Source organism: Doryrhamphus excisus, linkage group LG13 (assembly GCF_037039965.1).
Source record: "Doryrhamphus excisus strain RoL-2023G ecotype Guam linkage group LG13, RoL_Dexc_Guam_v1.1, whole genome shotgun sequence".
NCBI lineage: Eukaryota > Metazoa > Chordata > Actinopteri > Syngnathiformes > Syngnathidae > Doryrhamphus > Doryrhamphus excisus.
Genome location: NC_136369.1, coordinates 14,815,385 through 14,836,786, shown reverse-complemented (window position 1 = coordinate 14,836,786; position 21,402 = coordinate 14,815,385). Strand labels below are relative to the sequence as shown.

Sequence of the window (21,402 nt, the reverse complement as noted above, 5' to 3'; positions counted from 1 at the left end):
AATGAAAAAGCCTCCTATGTCCGTGAGTGCTTTGTATCTTGGGATGTACATGGGTTAAAAATCAATACTGGCTCGCAGCTCGCCAGGAAAATGAATCAGGCCCTGACCCGGATTACCATCAAAGTATGTTACCCTTTTTTTTTTTTTCCTGTTTCTAATTCAAACCACTGACCCAACTCCACCCTTCTCACTGTACATGCTCACTCTGAACCTAGACACGTCTTCCCGATGAGCAGCACACTGTGACTTTTAGTGCTTTTCTTTGTGAGGAGTAGAGGAATTGGAAGAGGACCAAGTGCACTTTATCAACTGATTTGGACAGGAAACGCTCCTAGAATGCCACTACATAGATCATTGCAGGAAATGTGTGCGCAATTGCTGACAAGGACTGCACCTTCAAGAAGGGAAGAAGGGGAAATTTAGTGTCTAGTATGTGTCTGCGCAGTACGGTCAATCATTGGAAGTAAAGTTGGTTAAATGGTCGAACAACTCGGAAATGACAGGAAAATATGGCCCAAAAGTCGAACCAATAATTCTTTTTAGGGAAATTACCTGTCTTGTTTAAACAAAGCATAAAAAAGGAAAGTGGTGTAAAAGAGAGGTAGTAAATACTACATTCATTCATTCATTTTCTACCGCTTATTCTCACAGCCAATCACAGGGCACATATAGACAAACAACCATTCACACTCACATTCATACCTATGGACAATTTGGAGTCGCCAATTAACCTAGCATGTTTTTGGAATGTGGGAGGAAACCGGAGTACCCGAAAAAAAAACGCACATGCACGGGGAGAACATGCAAACTCCACACAGAGATGGCCGAGTGTGGAATCGAACTCGGGTCTCCGAGCTGTGTGGCCTGCGTGCAAACCACTCATCCCCAAAACAAAACATTCATTCATTCATTCATTTGCTACCGCTTTTCCTCACGAGGGTTGCGTGGGTGCTGGAGCCTATCCCAGCTGCCTTCGGGTGAGAGGCAGGATACACCCTGGACTGGTGGCCAGCCAATCACAGGACACATATAGACAAACAACCATTCACACTCACATTCATACCTATGGACAATTTGGAGTCGTCAATTAACCTAGCATATTTTTGGAATGTGGGAGGAAACCGGAGTACCCGGAAAAAACTCCACACAGAGATGGCCGAGTGTGGAATCGAACTCGGGTCTACTAGCGTTGCAAACCACTCATCCCCAAAACAAAACATTAATTCAGTCATTTTCTACCGCTTTTCCTCATGAGGGTTGCAGGGGGTGCTGGAGCCTATCCCAGCTGTCTTCGGGTGAGGGGCGGGGTACACCATGGACTGGTCGCCAGCCAATCACAGGGCACATATAGACAAACAACCATTCACACTCACATTCATACCTATGGACAATTTGGAGTCGCCAATTAACCTAGCATGTTTTTGGAATGAACCTTGGTCTCCTAGCTGTGAGGTCTGCGCGCTAACCACTCGACCGCTGTGCAGCCATAAATACTACAATGTATGTAAATACTACATGCTGCTAATACACACTAAAGTTGCCAGAATGCAGAGGCAGCCTGGGGAACCTGACTCCATTAAAGCTTGTTTTATGCTTTCTATATCGGCGAGGGCCGCATGACCAAATCACGTCATTTTCACACCTACGCCCCCCCCTTGAGTGGCCCCCTTCATGCGGAAAATTTCCGCTCCAGCTGAAGTACAGAAATACCGGCAGTTATATGAGGCAGCCTACTCAGACACACAGTAGTCTAAGCATAAAGAAACACTGAAATAAGTTGTGTTTTAAGTGAAGGTTTGTTTGCCTTTTGTAGTGCCATGGTCAGCATGCCTTTTGTAAGCACATTTTCCTGCCAGGCTACGCTGGTGGGAAGAATGACGACCTGTGATTGCAGCACTCCTCCTATTCAAAGGACGAGCAGGCCACCTTGTCTTCCTTTTCTGTTGCAGCAGCAATAAATACAACACAATTCCTCTTCTTTGAGGGTGTTGCTATGTTGGAAGTTGCTCTACTCGAGTACCAAGGTAAATGTTTTCGATACACTGACCCCTGCAGTTTGGGAGCAGATGCCACATGGACTTTCAAGCCGATTTCTGTGCATGTTGTTCATGGACCTTACATGTAGGTATAAGTCTTGCAGTATTTGCACCAATCTGTATTGCCAGGTTTGCCTGAAGCGCCTCAAAGCTGTTTGTTTGCTGTGTGGTGATTATAACGGTATTACCTCCACCAAGGTAAGAATTGTAATTCTATATTACTGATAGTTAATGAGGGGCTGCATGGCGGTCGAGTGGTTAGCACGCAGGCCTCACAGCTAGGAGATCCGAGTTCAATTCCACCCTCGGCCATCTTTGTGTAGAGTTTGCATGTTCTCCCCGTGCATGCGTGGGTTTTCTCCGGGTACTCCGGTTTCCTCCAACATTCCAAAAAAAACATGCTAGGTTAATTGGCGACTCCAAATTGTCCATAGGTATGAATGTGAGTGTGAATGGTTGTTTGTCTATATGTGCCCTGTGATTGGCTGGCGACCTCTCGCCCGAAGACAGCTGGGATAGGATCCAGCACCCCCCAAGCGACCCTCGTGAGGATAACCGGTAGAAAATGAAAATATGTTCATATTCTCTTTACATATCATATCAGCCGCTGCCAGGGTGTATTTGTTTTAGTATTTGTTTCAGGGGGCTAATCTATTACGCTCCCTGCTCTATTACATGAGCTCATTTCAATTTGCACCGTTGTTTTTCGCCGTGTTCCAATCTACAGTTGTTTTAATGCCGTCGCCCTGGCAGAGCTGAGTGACACCCGTGCCAGACAAAGGCTGCGTTGCGTGCCTCTTAATGAAGAAGACAGACGGCATTCAGCCGACTGATAAAGACAAAGAGAAGGTCTGACAGAGGTTTGAGAGGCCGGGAGCGTAGGGAAAGGACCTAAGATAAGATGTAGTTTTAATGCTGCATTGGAGAAAAGTGGAAAGAAAGGACATATTGGAGGAGCTTATGAGGTCTGACCTCAGGAGACCAAAAAGGAACGCAAACAAAAAATATGGCTGACGTGCGCAATAAGCTTGTGTTTGTTTGTGAGGAAACAATATGACTGTCAGCAACAACAAACTTAATCGTTTTTTGGAAGCATAAGTCACTTTTTTTTTTTTTTTTACATTGTAATGACTTTCCATGAAGGACAAGTTACGTTAAATGTCAGTATCGACATATTTTCGGCTTTTTTACGAAGGCTGGATGTTGGGATGTAGGCTGGAATCTGGACTAGCACTAGCTACACTGAAGGCAGCAATATATACCACTATTGAGTACTGCCTCGTTTTTTTTTCCGATTATTGTGAATTTCTGCCACAAATAGAAAATCTGCTCAAAATTTTCATTTTCTGTCAGGCATTCACACGGTCATGCCATCCTGATGGCGAAAGCTGAGAAACTTTCTCTTCTGGTGGTCGGATCGTCAAACTGCATAAGCAAGGCCTTTTAATGCTGAGGTTGGACACAGTAAGACATTCAAAAAAATTTTAAAGACCATTTTTACATTTTTCGACTTAAACTTTTAATGAGCTGATAAACAGACTATTTCACTTTAAAAACTCAATTTTCAAAGTGCTTTTTGTCATACTCCCCTTCTTGCTTTTGCATATTGTACCTCTACTTAAACCATAATTCAGATCCAAATGTCAAAAGAGAAATTCTAGCTATTTTTCAACTGGTCTTATGACTTTGTATATTATGTCATTATATTATAAAAATAATAATGTGTCTTATTTATCCACTATTTTGTTGTGCTTTGGTTTGCAACAACATGGAAAAAATCAGTATAACGCAACTACTGTTACATGCAAATGTAACTATAAATGTAACTATAAATAATTATGAAAACAAAAGGGGCTGCATGGTGTGCGAGTGGTTAGCGTGCAGGCCTCACAGCTAGGAGACCCGAGTTCAATTCCACCCTCAGCCATCTCTGTTTGGAGTTTGCATGTTCTCCCCGTGCATGCGTGGGTTTTCTCCGGGTACTCCGGTTTCCTCCCACATTCCAAAAACATGCTAGATTAATTGGCGACTCCAAATTGTCCATAGGTATGAATGTGAGTGTGAATGGTTGTTTGTCTAAATGTGCCCTGTGATTGGCTGGCGACCAGTCCAGGGTGTACCCCGCCTCTCGCCTGAAGACAGCTGGGATAGGCTCCAGCATCCCCGCGACCCTCGTGAGGATAAGCATTAGAAAATGAATGAATGACTGAATGAAAACAAAAGGTGCATAACATACAGAAATCAATAAGGAAATTAATTTTATATGAGGCTTATTACTGAGCCGAATGAACATATGAGCACATACAGTATGAGATTATGCACCAAGCAAAACTGCACAGAAGCACAGAGCTAACATTATTAAACCTCACCTCTGTGCATTTATACACAGCATTAACATTTGTGAACAAAGACAAGGTGAAAGGAAGAATGGAATTATGCACACCTGTCAGTGCGGCCTTGGAGAAAGTCTCAATCTGCCTCACACATGGTGTGTTCAAGGAACACCAAACAAAGGGGCCGAGACGCATCATTCATGAAAGCATAAATGTGCTTACATATGCAAAATTAGGGGCTTGCCAACATAGTCTGTGCATTCAGTGTGCAAACAAATGACACCCTCTTACAGCCAGTAAACACACTCATTATGCAGAGCACCATGTAAGAAAAACAGCTATCATTTAGCTCTAAACGACCTGGAAAAATCTTCAAAATTAAACACTCTCAATGCAAGTCATCGTCAAAGTTATTTTTTCATCTAATGGACACAGAACAATGAACAACTTCATGCTGTCACCTTTCTTCAGCACAGTGTGACTTACTTGCTGTTGCAGTTCACATGAAGCGTTCGAGTACATTACGTAAATCTCATTGTTCAGCACTAATGTAGTCAAGCCATTTTGACATTTTTATTCATGTACCCCCTACGGCCTGATAGTTATGGCTAAAAGCCGGGGCCTCGGGCAAATGCCTGGTTTGGCTGTTGGCAAGCCCCGCCTCTGACCATAAGCTTACTTTCGTCAACAAACAAAAATGAGGCAAAGATGTTGACAGAAATGTAATTCAAACCCAAGAGAAGATAAGATATTAGTCGAACAAAAGGAAATTTCAGATCAAATCATATCTAATTATCAGATGTAGCCACAATACATCATCGCATGTACGGAAAATACTGTGTTTGATTTAAGCTTGTCACCTTATACAAGGCAAAGTATGGTTTTAAAATACAGTGCCCTCCTCCTTGAAGCGTGTTGACAGGAGTCAAACATTTCTTCCCTCATAAATGTAGCACCAAATGCTGAAAAATACCACCTTCGTCATTCTTGGACTCCGCCAAAAAAAGAAAACTTGCACGCTAAACAATAATATATTCACCAATAATGGCTGCCATTCCCTGACATTTAAAATATCACGACAATTCACAATCATTGAATGCTTCTTAAAACGCCATTCTCTTCCCTCAAGCAACCACAGCGGATCATCCGAGTCTTTACAAACATATGCTGGCAATTCTTGCAGATGAAAATACATTCATTCATTTTCTACTGCTTATCCTCGCAAGGGTCACAGGGGTGCTGGAGCCTATCCCAGCTGACTTCAGGCGAGAGGCGGGGTACACCCTGGACTGGTAGCCAGCCAATCACAGGGCACATATAGACAAACAACCATTCACACTCACATTCATACCTATGGACAATTTGGAGTCGCCAATTAACCTAGCATGTTTTTGGAATGTGGGAGGAAACCGGAGTACCCGGAGAAAACCCACTCATGCACGGGGACAACATGCACACTTCACACAGAGGGGAGAATTGAACTCGGGTCTCCTAGCTGCAAGGCTTGCGCGCTGACCACCCGTCCGCCATGCAGCCCTTTTCAATCATAAACGAGCAAAAGAGAATTCAACCACTGTACAATAAAACAAAAATAAACTAAAATTTTAGCCTATCCCAGCTGTCTTCAGGGGAGAGGCGGGGTACACCCTGGACTGGTGGCCAGCCAATCACAGGGCACATATAGACAAACAACCATTCACACTCACATTCATACCTATGGACAATTTGGAGTCGCCAATTAACCTAGCATGTTTTTGGAATGTGGGAGGAAACCGGAGTACCCAGAGAAAACCCACGCATGCACGGGGAGAACATGCGAACTCCACACAGAGATGGCCGAGGGTGGAATTGAACCCTGGTCTCCTAGCTGTCCGTGCTAACCACTCGTCCGACGTGCACCCCTGAAAATAAATTGTCTTTGCAAAAAAAAAAAAACCCTTGCTAATTCCACAAGCTGGTCCCCAATCATTTCATGGCGACGAATTATTGATTATGAGTGATTATTGTGAAATGTGGAAAATGGAAGCATTGAGAGAGACTCACCTGAAGGTCTTGGATAGGTGTAAGCTGTAAGAAAATAGCAAAAATAGTTAACAAGTTAAATATGTCAAAAGCCTCCAACTACCATCAACATGTCATGCAAGACCTCTCAGTTCAGCATGCATGGTATCATTGGCCCTACATGTGTATTATGCTTTTTCTTTGGCTTTTTCAAAACTTCTTTTTAAAATAAGGGACAGCCTCACCAAGAGGTATTGAAAGAAGAACATACAGCAAAAGCTACAGTTTTTGTGAGGTCAACAAACCAACTTTCATCAGTGTAAGTATCAATATCAGTACCATTACAGTACCATTACATCACTATATGGTTGGAATACAGGAAGTGAATAAATGTGGCTGAACAATTAACTTTGCTTCTTCCTTCTCCTTTTGGACTGTGGAACAGTGAATTGAATGATGTGATTTAACCTGATGCATGTTTATATAAAATTAAACCATTACCATTTTTTTAATGTTTTACCACAATGTTAACTTTTTTTATGCTTGTGTGACAGTGTTTTGTGTCATTATAAAGCAGTGCTTCTCAATTATTCCCCCCCCCCCTTAGAGAAAGAAATGGTTTCATGACCTGCTGATTTGAAATTCTAAAGAAACTGTTATTTATTCATGTAACCAAATGGAGAGCATATAAGCGTATTCAAGAGTTAAATTGCATATTGAGTACTAAAAATGTGTACATGTTGGTAGGTCTGCATTCAAACATGTACGCTTATGATTCTAATTTTTAAAACCAGCTGAAAAATTGCTCGAGACGGTTCTTAGTAGAGCTTCAAAATGAAAAAACAAGTGAGAAGTGAGACTAAGACATTTTTGAGTAAGCAATTAATTGCAACCCCCCCCCCCCCCCCAAAAAAAAAAAACTAACTAAAGTAGGTTGTTGTGGATCCAATGTCATTCTGTAAGGTATTCCCACTGTCATGATATCTGGATGGCAAAGGCAAAAACGCTTTCTCTCTCTGACCACAGGAGGATTGTTGAGCTGCATAGGCCTCTGACGTGCCATTGCTCTTCAGGTTGGACATAGTATGACAGTCAGATCCTGAGGGTTATGAAACAAAAAAAATGTCGCCGACCCTGAGCTGGAGGATCTTTTTGGCTGTCTGTCAAGACAGGGGACGACCCTGGGCCGAAATGGAGATTTTTACTGTGTTACTGGTGCAGAGTGCAGTCCAATTACCACCAGATGGCATCTGCAAGAAGATGCTTTTAAGAAGAAAAACATCTTCAAAGTCCTTGTCAACTTCAGTGCCACAAATTGTCTGTTTGTAATTCATGAGAGCCCCAAACATGGGAGATTGATTTTCTAATGAGAAAAAAAATGTAACCTTGATGGTCCTGATGGCTTCCAAAGTTACTTGTGTGACAAGGAGATCCTACCTGAGATGTTTTCCACACAGGCCAGTCTATGGAACTGTGAAGCTTCAGGTTGTACAGGGGGATCAAACGGCAGCTGACTATGTGGAGATGTTGCAGGGAGGATCCCTCATGATGGAAGGTCCTTGTCTGTATGGTAATGACTGTGGTTTTCAAGAGGACAATGCCCGCCTGACAGAAGACTTCTCCAATAGGAATAACGCCACTCTTGGACCATCCTGCGTATTCCTTTTAACTAAATCCACAAAAATGGTCATCAGTGGTCAAATGGTCAGACAGTGGATGCCCTCCGTGAAGCCATCGTCACCACCCAACATTCCCACCAGCCTCATGGAAACACGACATCAAGCACGCCCAAACCAATTTTTAACAAGAACAGTGCAGCTACTAATTAGTGAGTACTTTTGAGCATTTTATTTTTATTTTAGGGAGGTTTGGGGTTTGTTTGGGCATTGTTTTAAACTTTTGATCAGCTGACGAAGAGCCTATTTCAGTTTAATGGTTGCTCACAATTAATTTCTTACTCCGTAAAGTTTTGTGTCACTCATTTTTTCTGTTTACATTATGTTAGGAGTCCACTCTGCCGGCACCAGTTGGTGCCAGTTCGTGGCAAAGATTATGTGATTGGCTCGTAGTGGCTCGCTGTGGCTCCAAATTAATGTCCGCTCGGCATGTTGCCATGTTGCCGTTATTCGGATACCTATTGGAATCCACTGGAATGTAATGGCGTGAGCCAAGTTGCGCCAATGATGCTAGGAGTCCACTGGGCCGGAGCCAGTTGGTGCCAGTTGGTGCCAAAGATTGTGTGATTGCCGTGTCGTGGCTCGCTGTGGCGCCAAATTAATGTTCGCTCGGCATGTTGCCATGTTGCCGTTATTCGGCGTCACAGCGAGCCACACAATCACACAATCATTGACACAAACTGGCACCAACTGGCTCAGGCTCAATGGACTTCGAGCATCATTGGCGCAACTTGGCTCGCGCCATTACATTCCAGTAGATTCCAATAGGCGGATTATTGCGACATTTGGTTCCACACTTCGCGCCACTTGCATCAACCAAACAAGCAAAGATTTTAAACATTTTGAAATTTTCTTGCTGCCAAACTCCATTTTTGCCGCCGTTACGGGCCACCATGAGCCAGTTGGGAGGCAGTTTGAGCCACTGCACGCCACTAGGCACCTAATTGGTGACACTAGGCGTCACAGCAAATTGCATTGGTGCGAACTGGCACCAACTGGCGCCGGCCCAGTGGACTCTTAGCATTATGAAGCTCCACTTAGAAAGCTGTTAAAAATGTAAAGTCTTGCCATATTTTTAACTAGTCTGCAGTTTTTACATATCCATACTTGTATTATATTTATGTATTGTTTACGTTCAACTCTCACATTCTGAGAGGGATCGGTTTGACCTTAGAGGTCCTACTGTAAATTATAACTTTATTTGATCACTCACGCTCTGAATACTGGATGATACGGCTGACGTATTCCCCAGTGCTGTAGGTGGTGATGGGAGATAGTTGGACCTCATAGGAGAGTGGGATTCTCAGGTCCGGAATGATGTAGGACATCAGCACCCCCTTCTCTGGCTCCTTGCCCTTGAGGGCTATTTGCTTCGACAGCAGGTTCTGCTTGTTCTGCATTTACACAAGTGACCAAACAGCAAGGGAGAGACATACAAGCTTAGATGTAATGTATATAAACATCTACAAGGGTGAAAAGAAACACTACACAAGGAGGACATTCCCCACAGTGCAAAAGAACAAATAGGATCACAAATACAAGAAGATATAATAAAAGCTACACTTGGAACATCACTGCTGTCTGAATGCCTTTATGTTTCTTATTCCCTCCCCCGCCACACACTTCCCTTCATCCTTTGGATGTATTTTGCAGTCTTCCCAATCCCTTTCCTTAAAAATACTTTCAGTTCAGGATTTACACGGATCACAAGAGCACCAAGTGTTGGGGAATGCATCCAAAGTTGGAGTAAGAATCTCCCAGCTACACTGACTGTTGCTTCGGAACAAAACTAATAAGTTAACAAGGATACAAGGTTAAGCATGACATTTATTATAAAATAAACTCAATTCAAATGTGATTAGATTAGAGCATCTCTGATCAGAGTTCTACAGAAATGTACTTTGTGCTGGGGATAACCACTAATGGCATTGTATTGATCAGCATATCCTCAAATCATTTTATAACTGTGCATGCCCTTCACATTTACATTAACGACCAAGGGGAATCACTATGAGCCAATTCTGGTTGTATTGCTTGCATGCGGATTGTGAGTCTGTTTTTAGTCGAATTTTTTTTTTCAAAAAATAAAAGAAAATCACCTAAGTACATATATTTGAGGAATGACTATGAAATAAATACAAAAATATGCTAAGAAAGTAGTCCCTTCCCCATGCAATACAGCAGTTATCACCAAATAGAGGACCTTGGTCCGGATACGGACCCATTGATGGCCCTTTAGGGCCCCATAAAGAATTAAAGTGAATGGGAACTATAATATATTAATGTTAACATATAATACTGCTCATGGATAGATTGCAATAGCAGATTTTGGGCGTAATGGCTTCAGTTATTACAGTTAATACAGATGAACATAATGATTTTGTTACAAAAAAAAATGCTATTTGTGTATTACTGTTTTGGATTTTCTTACACTATATTTTGAGATTTTTTAATTTAGTTTTTTAAACTGTGCATGGCGTTCACATTTAGAGGGGTTGGAAGTTGTGAGGAGGTTGTGGCTGTAGAGCACCATTATGTAAGATGGAAGGAAGGAGCAATATGTTTTAACAAGGATACAAAAATGCTACAGCAGAACTGTGCCAGGACAACCAAGAGGCACGGTAAGAGGAGGGAAATATGCATGAGTCACTTAATAATTGTGTCCAACTTCATTGGTTAATCATTTTTGTCCAATGTATTCCAAAATATATATTTTTAATTTTCCGACACCCAAGTACCTCATCAATTAATATCCCAATCTTTCTCGTCCCAAAACACACGACATAACCCACTAGGGGTTAAGCCCATGTATCTTAAACTGTATAGACAGGTGTAAAAATGCTAATCCATTCCAGCTGTTTGTCTTTTAAAACTAAAGTACAGCAGGTTTGTGTGTATTCCATCAACACCATTTTAATATTGCTTTTGCTGTGTTAGTCCACCCCCGGAGAGAAGGCTCCATTAGCTGTGTATCTGCCTCTGATCCCAGCTACTTAAAGACCTGACAGTGAGCTCCCTCTAATGCATTAGGTCAGCCACTCGACCGTGACACACTGGTACACCCACAGCATGCCATTATCAGGTAATGCATGCAACATGGTGTGTGTATGTGTGTTTGTTGGCGGGCTTGTGTGTGAACCAGTTAAATGCACAAAAGTGCAAGGTCTTTACATAGTGAGCAGTCTGAGAAGTAGACACTGACATACAGTAACTCACAAAAAGTGTCGCCCTCGCATTTTAGCAACCATTTTATTACCGTATATCACCTCAAGGGATGGTACTAAGGAACTTGAATGCAGTAGTCACATAGAATAGTCATAGAATATATAGTGGATACTACAGATTCTCAATTGGGTTCTGGTCTGGATACAAACTTGGTCGCTCCATCACCTTCTTCAGCAAGGCACTTGTCATCTTAGAGGTGTGTTTCCCAAGGGAGGGGTTCAAGCTCTGCTTCACAACCATTTCTCTCAATGAACCAGAGCTCCCCAGTGCTGGCAGGACCCATGTAGCCAACCATCATTCATGTTGCAAGCTTTTTAGACAATAATGGCTGTGCATTGACTCGGTGGAAAGTAAATATCTACTGCTATAAGAGCTATACACAGACTACTTTAAAGGGGACCTATTATGCTATTTCCACTTTTCTAACCCATAAATGTAGTTAGAATGTTGTATTCTTGTGTTAAACGATGCAAAAGTTTCAGATAATGAGGTTTGCACATTTGGAAATGAACCCTGAAAGAAGTTTGGGATGGCAAAAAACACTCGGTTTCAAAAGGCATCGCAAAACTGCCCCTTTGTGATGTCACAGAGGGGCCGACTTCCTTATATGGGCGTATCTGTAGGAAGATAAGCACTCGGCTCTTTAAAGTATATCCATGTTTCATTTCTAAAGTATGGTCCCTTGAGAAGCGGTTGTTGAAATGTGAGGCTGTACTCAAAAGCATCAATTCTTGCTAGATTCCTGACTGTGCCGTCCACATGCTAACCACTTGTCCACCGTATGGCTTTGAAGTTATAATTCTTGCTCTCGATGAGCTTTTTCAGTGATGCGATGCAATTTATTATCACCCTCTCACCTACAGTATGTTGCCTGCTAGAGCAAAAACAACAAAAAACTGCAATGCATCTGCAAAGTGGGCCACACTTCATAGCTGATATATTTTTTATGTATTTATTTACCAGTTCTAATGCACATTCATCAAGATTTCCACATCAATGTAAATAAGCGAGCACGACGTCCCACATGTAAACATTTACACACTGCCGGTGCATAATGATGTGGAATATACTGTAGGAGGAAAGCAATGCAGTCGCAATGCAATATGTATAAAGTGTGTGGTAGCTAAGAGAGATGAGAGATGAGTCAGTGATGCGGTGCAATCTGACACTCAGATGTGAAATCGAAGTTTTTCAATGGTAGTCAAGGTCTTTAAATACATGCGTGTGTGCATACTTGTAAAATAAAAAGAAAATGACATAAAAGACAAAAATTTCCTGGGTGTCTTTTTGTTTTTGTCATTGTACTTTATTGAGCAAATCTCCACTCAGTGCCACATTTGCAGGCATCATCGGTGGAAGTTAGTTACGAATACTGGAAGTTACCAGCAGAAATGACAGTCAAGTGTACTTGTATGAGGTATTCCAAGATAAAGGGTTCAGTGGGTGGCTTGCTTTATTAATAATGTCATCGTAGTGACATAGCAGTTATGTATAATGTTAGGCTACATTTTTTTGTAAGAGGCTGAATGGCACAGCTGGTCACAAATAATTAAATTCATTTTAGTTATAATATATATATATATATATATATATAATTAAATATAATAATTGTATTATTATTATTATTATTATTATTATTATTATTATTATTATTATTATTATTATTATTATTATTATTATTATTATTATTATTATTATCATTGTGGCTGTATGGTGGCCGAGTGGTTAGCATGTAAGCCACACAGTCAGGAGATCGGGAAAACATGGGCATCTCTGTGTGGTGTTTGTATGTTCTCCCCGTAGGTTAATTGGCGACTCCAAATTGTCCATAGGTATGAATGTGAGTGTGAATGGTTGTTTGTCTACGTATATGTACCCTGTGATTGGCTGGCGACCAGTCCAGGGTGTAAACCCATCTCTAATATAAGTGGCACAGAAAATAGATGGATGCATCATCATTTTTTTTCTTTTAAATAATACTCGCCCTCATAGTGTCTGCCGAGAAAAGCCCGGGTCCCAAATGTACTTTTTCTCACAACAATTCAGCCAATATGTTTTCCATGATGGATCATTTCCATGTTTGCAGAGACAACAATTGTAAGAATGTGTGAAAGACAGAGTGAGAACGAGAGTGAGAGAGTCACACAATGGAAAAGAGACAATTACGCTTATGAAATAAATAGGGATTGACAACACAAGAGGAGGCAGTCTCTTTAAATAATAGAAAGTGTGAGGTTAATTATTCTCTTATCCTCCCTTAATGGGTGTCTTTCATGACTGATCCAGGAGACTATGAGTTGTGTGCATGTGAAGTTATCATTTGTGCACGTAGGACTATCTGTGCATGTGTTGGAATCGAATCTCTGTGGGGTTTCGAGAGAGAGTCGCATTTGTGAGACTGGGTAATGTCCAAACATTATTCATTTATAACATTTAATGTACACCTCTAATTCATCATGAATAGTTTTGTTTAAATTTCTCATATATATGATAATAGGATGTGTGTTTGCATGGGAGAGTTTGTATGATTGTGTGCGCATGTGGGGAGGAGGACTCCACTATACGTGTTGTCGGCTCTTCCAAAATATATAGAAGCGATTTTATTTTTTTCCCAAGAAGTGACACGTGTTGATGGAAGATTGTTAAATATATGCTGTTTCTTCTCACATTCAAAAAAAACCTTTAAAGTTTCTCAAATCTCCTAAAATCCACTGAGATATCTGAATCATTAAAGCACAGCGTATTAGTGTCACACTGATATTGATGATAAATTTATTGTTTCTTCTGTTAGAAAGAATTAAATAAATTAATGATGTATTTTTTCACTATTCTTTAGTCATACAGTATAATATGGAGAACATCATACTGTATTTTGTTCATTCATTCATTCATTCATTTTCTACCGCTTATCCTCACGAGGGTTGCGGGTGGTGGGGAGGAAGTTCCCTATCCCAGCCGTCTTCGGGCGAGAGGCGGGGTACACCCTGGACTGGTCGCCAGCCAATCACAGGGCACATATAGACAAACAACCATTCACACTCACATTCATACCTATGGACAATTTGGAGTCGCCAATTAACCTAGCATGTTTTTGGAATGTGGGAGGAAACCGGAGTACAGGGAGAACATGCAAACTCCACAAAGAGATGGAATTGAATTCGGGTCTTCTAGCTGTGAGGCCTGCATGCTAACCACTCGGCCGTTCATCCAGTATTTTGTTCAGTGATATCAAAAAATCTAAAAAGGGCAAATACTAAGCTTTGACTTGCATTGGTTGTGTGTATTTTGACATTCAGTCATAAGCACTTATTCTTGGACTTCTTGTATATTTTCAACAAAAAAAAAAACAAAAACCCTAATGCAGCCATCACCAAATGGCGTACCTTGGTCCAGATATGGACCCACGACCAATTAAAGTGAATGGAAAGTATAATAATAACATATAATCATGCTCACGGAACGATCACAGCAGCAGTTTGCAGGCATAATTACTTCCGTTATTAAGGTTAGATGACAGTAAATGCGTTGACATCACTCAAAGTGAATGACAGAACCATGGCTTGCTCAAAAGCAAATAAAAGTTGCTCGAGAAAACGAAACATTTAAAAGTGTATGGACAGACCAATAAATATTCATTCTTTATGAATACAGTGCCAAAACGCTGTGTCTCATATTCTCTGAAACTGTAGTGCTGGTCAAAAAGTGCAGATGTGGCACAAAAAAAACATATCATTCGAGAGGAAGTATCCACCGAAGTTCCTTAAGGATCGAAGTTTTTCCTTAAGGAGCAAAACAAACCAAAAAAAAAACAACCATTCACCGATGAGTTGTTAAGGTTATTGTTATTATTTACTGTATATACTAGTATCATTTTACAAACACCAAATGTTGGCAGCTCTGCAAACAGAATGGAAATGATAGAATCAAAATAGAGTCATAGTGAGGCATTACTCCATCCCGGAATTAAAATGGTATCTTCTTATATCATGAGTGGGCAAATATTTTGACTCATGGGCCGCATTGAGTTAACAAAATTGCCTGGGGGTCCAGAACATATATTTAACACACACACTATTTTATGCTTATAATTTTCCTTGAATTATTTGCCAAATTTTATCTATAAAAGTGTTATACTATCAGCTGTATGTTCTCATGTCCCTTTTTTCAGGAGCACTTTAAACATCAGACCACATCAAACTATGTCATTTCATTTTACAGTTTTTTTTTTTTTTTTTACTAAATAAGACATCCAACTCGCAAGTCGTGTTGCCAGATTGTATAGTTGAAATGCAACTGGCGGGCCGGCTTCAAACACTTGGTGGGCCGCATTTGGCCCCCGGGTCGTAGTTTGCCCACCCCTGCCTTACATAATCTCTGCACCATGTTATGATTTGTGTTATTAACTTGTGGTTCATCTTGACTTATGTTGTGTTTACTGACAAGATTTTCGGATGCACCTCGAGGACAAAGCCCCTGTCTGTCCTTTCTTATTTGAGCGCACACTGCTGATTGCAGAAATTGACGCCTGCCACAATGTGGTTGGGCAGCCTGATTATTTTTGACTTTTATTAACAGTCCAAACCCGGCAGGGCTCTCCTTTCTCTTTAGTGCTGTTACAGCTCAGATGTATGCGCTGTATGCATGTATCTACTAACAAACAGTAGGAGGCCACTGTGGTTGACAAACAGTCCACACTTTGAGTATAAAGTACAATATAAGTTAAAGCTGACACGCGTAAAGCGTGCCAGTGAAAAGTCAGTCAGTCTTTCAGTGAAGACGTCTGCTCTCCAACATCTGATCTGTAACCGTCTCGATGCGTCCCCCGAGAGGCCCACATCATTGGGCATGTGCTAAAAAGATGGAGTGCTTAGGCGTTAAGAGGATGAGCTGCGGAAAAGTGTTGCAGAAATAGATGGCTTGTGAAATTGATATGGTATTACTTTACGATGTTCTCCTAGTCTATTTAATAGTCGAGGGGACCACAGAGATATGCTGTTTTTCCTTTAATTTCCATCTTATTTCGTCCTTTTTCACACCGTCTCGCTCGCAACTCTGCTTGTGTTCTTTTACCACTGCTTCCGCATTTCCACTTAACATAAATACACACTATACTTATCTTAAATGTCTGTCAAGAAACTGCCACGTCAGTTATTATTTGAAGGTTTTAACAACGTTTAAATGTCATTAGTCTGTACTTAGAAGAAGATAAGACGGAAGCACAGGTGCACGGAATGCATGCATAGAAATGGTAAACAAAGGGAATAAATAAAGAAAAGAGGCACACAATGAAAATGGAATCTCAAGGAAGGACAGAACTAATTCTCTTCCTCCCCATAGAGTCTTACTTAATTTGGCCGGCATCCGAGTATTAAAATAGGAGGAGAATCAGCCATTCAGCTGCACAAAAGCAAGCTGGCAAGCTCTGCATTCTGGCTCGAGCGCACACACACATGCAAACTGAAGAAAGGCGGTCTTGAGGGCTCAGTGGAAAAAAAGGGGGTAATTACTCTGATTAAAAAGCATGTAGCCACTTAGATTACATTGTAATAATGGTACTGTTTCCCCACTTTCTGTTGAAAGGCATTTAATTGACTATGTGTACTAAACATTATTATTATTCCAAAGCCTTGCATGGCAAAGAGTTGTCATATGAAAATAAACTCATTGACAGTTGTGAGCTTCACCAGAAAACAAGAGGCGGCGCCATTGTTCATCCAGCGGAAGTCCCCAATTGATTAATTACATGTTGCTCGCTCTCTCCATGTTTGCTTGCAGGCACCATCCACAAATGTGCATTGCAAGTTTTACCTCACCTTTCGGACAATGATCCAGTAGCCGATGATTCCATCCGTGGCTTCAGGTTCTCTCTGGGTCCACTGCAGGTTGTAAGAGTAGTTGTTCCCTTTCAGAATCCTCACCGGGTTGGGGGTGTCAAAGTAGAATTCAGCGTTGTAAGGTTGTGCTGTGAAGAAGAAACATAATGAAAAAAGACAGAGACACTCCATATTGGCGTTCACATTTGGACTTAGCATTAGTACTTAGTATTCATGTTTCGTTTCCTGTTTCCTTTTATTTCAGTTTCCTTTTGCCTGATGTGTAGATGCTTTGCGGGCACTCTTGAGCATGCAGCTGGGTAGTCAGTGCTACTATTTAAGAGGAGCGACATTACACATGAAGAGCAAAAGATAACATTCATTCATTCATTTTCTACCGCTTATCCTCACAAGGGTCGCAGGGGGTGCTGGAGCCTATCCCAGCTGTCTTCGGGCAAGAGGCGGGGTACACCCTGGACTGGTCGCCAGCCAATCACAGGGCACATATAGACAAACAACCATTCACACTCACATTCATACCTATGGACAATTTGGAGTCGCCAATTAACCTAGCATGTTTTTGGAATGTGTGAGGAAACCGGAGTACCCGGAGAAAACCCACGCATGCACGGGGAGAACATGCAAACTCCACACAGAGATGGCCGAGGGTGGAATTGAACTCAGGTCTCCTAGCTGTCCGCGCTAACCACTCGTCTGACGTGCATCCCTGAAATAAATTGTCTTTGCAAAAAAAAAAAAAACTTGCTAATTCTACAGCCTGGTCCAGCCAATCACAGGGCACATATAGACAAACAACCATTCACACTCACATTCATACCTATGGACAATTTGGAGTCGCCAATTAACCTAGCATGTTTTTGGAATGTGGGAGGAAACCGGAGTACCCGGAGAAAACCCACGCATACACGGGGAGAACATGCAAACTCCACACAGATATGGCTGACGGTGGATTTAAACCCCGGTCTCCTAGCTGTGAGGTCTGCACGCTAACCACTCGTCCGCCGTGCAGCCCCCAAAAGGTAATATTCACTGCAAATTGCAGATTTACAATCCGTAGGTGAAATTCATACAGAACTCGTTGCTCTGTGGAGCACGGTGCGTTTTGTTGAGGGCTCACTCATGCATCGATATTATTATCAGCAGAAAAACTGTCACTCGCTGAGACCTCAAGAGTCACGCTGCACATCAAGTTGACAGCTTGGAGTTTTGGCTCAATGCATAGCGATTTTTAACTTTTATTCCGTGGGCCCTGATTCAAGCCCAGATAGCTTAGAGCTACACTGACCACCAAATCACCTTAATGACCTTAATTCACTCACCGGAGACGTTAAATCTGCACGTGGATGTCCCTGCACTGTTGCTGACTCTGCACTCATAAGAGCCGTTGTTGGTGGGCTCCAGCTTGAACTTCAGCTCAGGAGTCTCCTTCAGATCCGGCATGGGCATACGGATGAAGTCGCCGTTGCGGAACCAGCGAATGTCCGTAATACGTGGTGGGTTGGAGCGCAGGACAGAACACCTGAGGGTCACCATCTCAGAGTTCCTTGCACGGGTATCCTGATATACTGGATCCAGAATGGGAGGATCTATAAAGACAGGATTGTATGTTTTAGATTTGTGCAATCCAATATGGCTGCACCAACCATTCATAGATGAACAGAATGCAGATTGTTGATAACCGATATTATCTCACTAGTGTCCAATTCTTTTGTCATCATGCTTGGTTTTATTCTAAAGGTTCTCACTCCCTTGTGTATTCGCCATCCCAGTAATACCATGAGACATCATTAGAGTCCAAGAAATCATCCATCTTGCATAACATTATTACCATAAGTGATCCTGTATTTTCCAGAAAGCACAATCCCATCTCTGCAGTTAACCTATGCTAACCAGCCGTAATTAACCTGCCGGCAGCCTTGTATGCCGTTGCGGTTAATGACTGACTAGCTGCTGTTGCCCCGGGGTTAGCGAAGACACAACACAGGCAAATTAGTCTGCCACAAATCACCAGGCAGCAAGTTCACCCCCGGCTAATCATTTGGATAATAGACACTCTGCTAATGGCGGTATTGCCTTACGGACAGTGATGAGATTGTGTGTTCGGGCCCCCGAGAGGTGAAGCGGCTCGGCTACAGTACATTATGAGTCGCGTTTATCAGATGCAGATGTAATTATACTCTAATCGATGTAATTTAGAAGGGCTGGGATGGAAACTGAAGAAACCAGTAAAGCACACGCATACTCTCACCATTACTATTAGTAGGTATGGGGCTGTTATAATAAGGACCAAGGAGAGCCACCATGCAGATACATGATGTCGGAGCAGACGTGATGAGGGATGGATGATTTGTGAAGGGTCATCTTGTAATCCTGTGGACTGATTAGTGTATGGTCACATACCGTGCTGCTGTTTATAGGCACATATATGCATACTGATGCCTGTTTGACTTTAGCAACCTGTGGCAAGGGCACACTGAATAACTTAACTGTGGAGGAGAGAGAGGAGGAGGTGAAGATTTTAACATGAAGACCTCTGTGTAGAACATTTGTACATACATTCACTCATGAGGGTCGCGGGGGTGCTGGAGCCTATCCCAGCTGTCTTTGGGCGAGAAGCGGGTTACACCCTGGACTGGTCGCCAGCCAATCACAGGGCATATATAGACAAACAACCATTCACACTCACTCAAATTCAGTCGCCAATTAACCTAGCATGTTTTTGGAATATGGGAGGAAACCGGAGTACCTGGAGAAAACCCACGCATGCAAACTCCACACAGAGATGGACGAGGGTGGAATTGAACCATGGTCTCCTAGCTGTGACGTCTGCGCCCTAACCACTCGACCGCCGTGCCGCCCACATTTGTACATACATTGATAAATACTACATGTTAAATACAGGAAATGTCATATTTTTTCCACAAATTGAAACAAAAACTAAAATAATGACAGCAGTTGTAATTGCTATAACTAATCATTTATTAGTTATGCTAAATAAATTGCAGATTTCAGTTTTTATGTCAAGAACTACAGTTCCCATGATAGTTATAGTGCAGAACCAGGAAGTAGTGGATTTCCGAAATCATCCAACTCCTGGATGACTACCCAAAATGCTTCATTGTCAGAGCAGACCATGTGGGTTCCAAGCAGATGCAGACCATCCACTGTTCTCTGCGTGGCAAAGCTGTGGCGCTGATGGGTAAATGCCCCGTATTAAATAAATTTGTCGATGTTGATGCAAAGTCATGTTGACGCAAAGTCATATGCAACAATAAATAACTTTGATCAAATGTAAAATTACTACAACTTCCGCGGTAGCTGTTGAAAAATGTCATGCTACAAGGTTTATAGTGTGCGTAAAGCACGTAATGCACGCACTGCCGTGTCTATTATCATTCATCACATATTCCACTGCCGGAACAGCAGCAGCAACCAAGTCTAACATTTACAGTAAACAAAGTTAAAAAAAAATCAATTTAGAGAAGGTGGCGGCGTGTGGACAGGGAGGGGGTACAGCAGAAGAAGACAAACGACAAGGAAAGTGCAGCGTGAAAGTGAGCGAAGTCGATGATTGAATATGAACGAGAAGATGTGGAGAAGGGATGACCGGACCAGACAGATTGAGAGACAGAGTGAGAGAGGTCCTCCCTCCGTTAGCTGATTGATGATGATGAGAATGGCAGTGAGGAAGAACAGCCAACTGGGATGGAAAGAAGAAGAATAGCATACAAAAAAAAATAGAGTGAGGGTAAGACTGCGCAATAGATACTTAATTGTGTCCGCCATCAAAAATAATGGCGTCTTTCCCTCACATTGATTAACAGTGCTAAATGGACAAACAACCCAAAAAAAACAGCATAATGAGGCACAAATTAAGGATGTGAGAAATGAAGACAGATCTGTTTTCCAACACGTTTCTGGGCTGTTGCTGTAGTGTTATCTACCCTGCTCGCTGCTTGCAGTGTTTTCCATCGCTATAACCTGACAATAACACTTTTTTTTTCTTTTCTTTGCACCTCACCATCCATCTCCCCTCCCTAATGCCACTTTCCTATTTCAGACTCGTTCTTAAACCTGTTTTTCGTCCTCTCGCTCTTGCTGGTGTGTCCGTCTCATCTCTATGTTTCTTTCTGCAGCCAGAGTGGGGTGGCCACCTGGTCCATTAATCAGACTTGGCCAGTGTGGACAGCAGAGCTCACACAGTGTTGCCCTTCCGCCCCGCTTGCATTAGCAAGCCCTGTAAATCCGTGTGGAGGGAAAGGAGCACAATGGAATCCGGTAATTCAAACCGCTTCAT

The 21,402-nt window shown here is 42.0% G+C and overlaps 1 protein-coding gene across 5 annotated transcripts in view; it reads right to left on the bottom strand.

The window, feature by feature from the left end:
* The window catches only part of mdga1 (MAM domain containing glycosylphosphatidylinositol anchor 1), a 180,016-nt gene that overhangs the window by 32,613 nt on the left and 126,001 nt on the right, over positions 1 to 21,402 (bottom strand). For all 5 annotated transcript variants that reach the window (XM_058089735.2, XM_058089734.2, XM_058089733.2 and 2 more), the window contains 4 exons: positions 18,425 to 18,691; positions 17,085 to 17,233; positions 9,260 to 9,440; positions 6,413 to 6,436 (listed from right to left, as the gene is read on the bottom strand). In XM_058089735.2, coding sequence (XP_057945718.2) covers positions 6,413 to 6,436; positions 9,260 to 9,440; positions 17,085 to 17,233; positions 18,425 to 18,691 — 621 coding nt within the window. The remainder of the gene's footprint in view (positions 1 to 6,412; positions 6,437 to 9,259; positions 9,441 to 17,084; positions 17,234 to 18,424; positions 18,692 to 21,402) is intronic.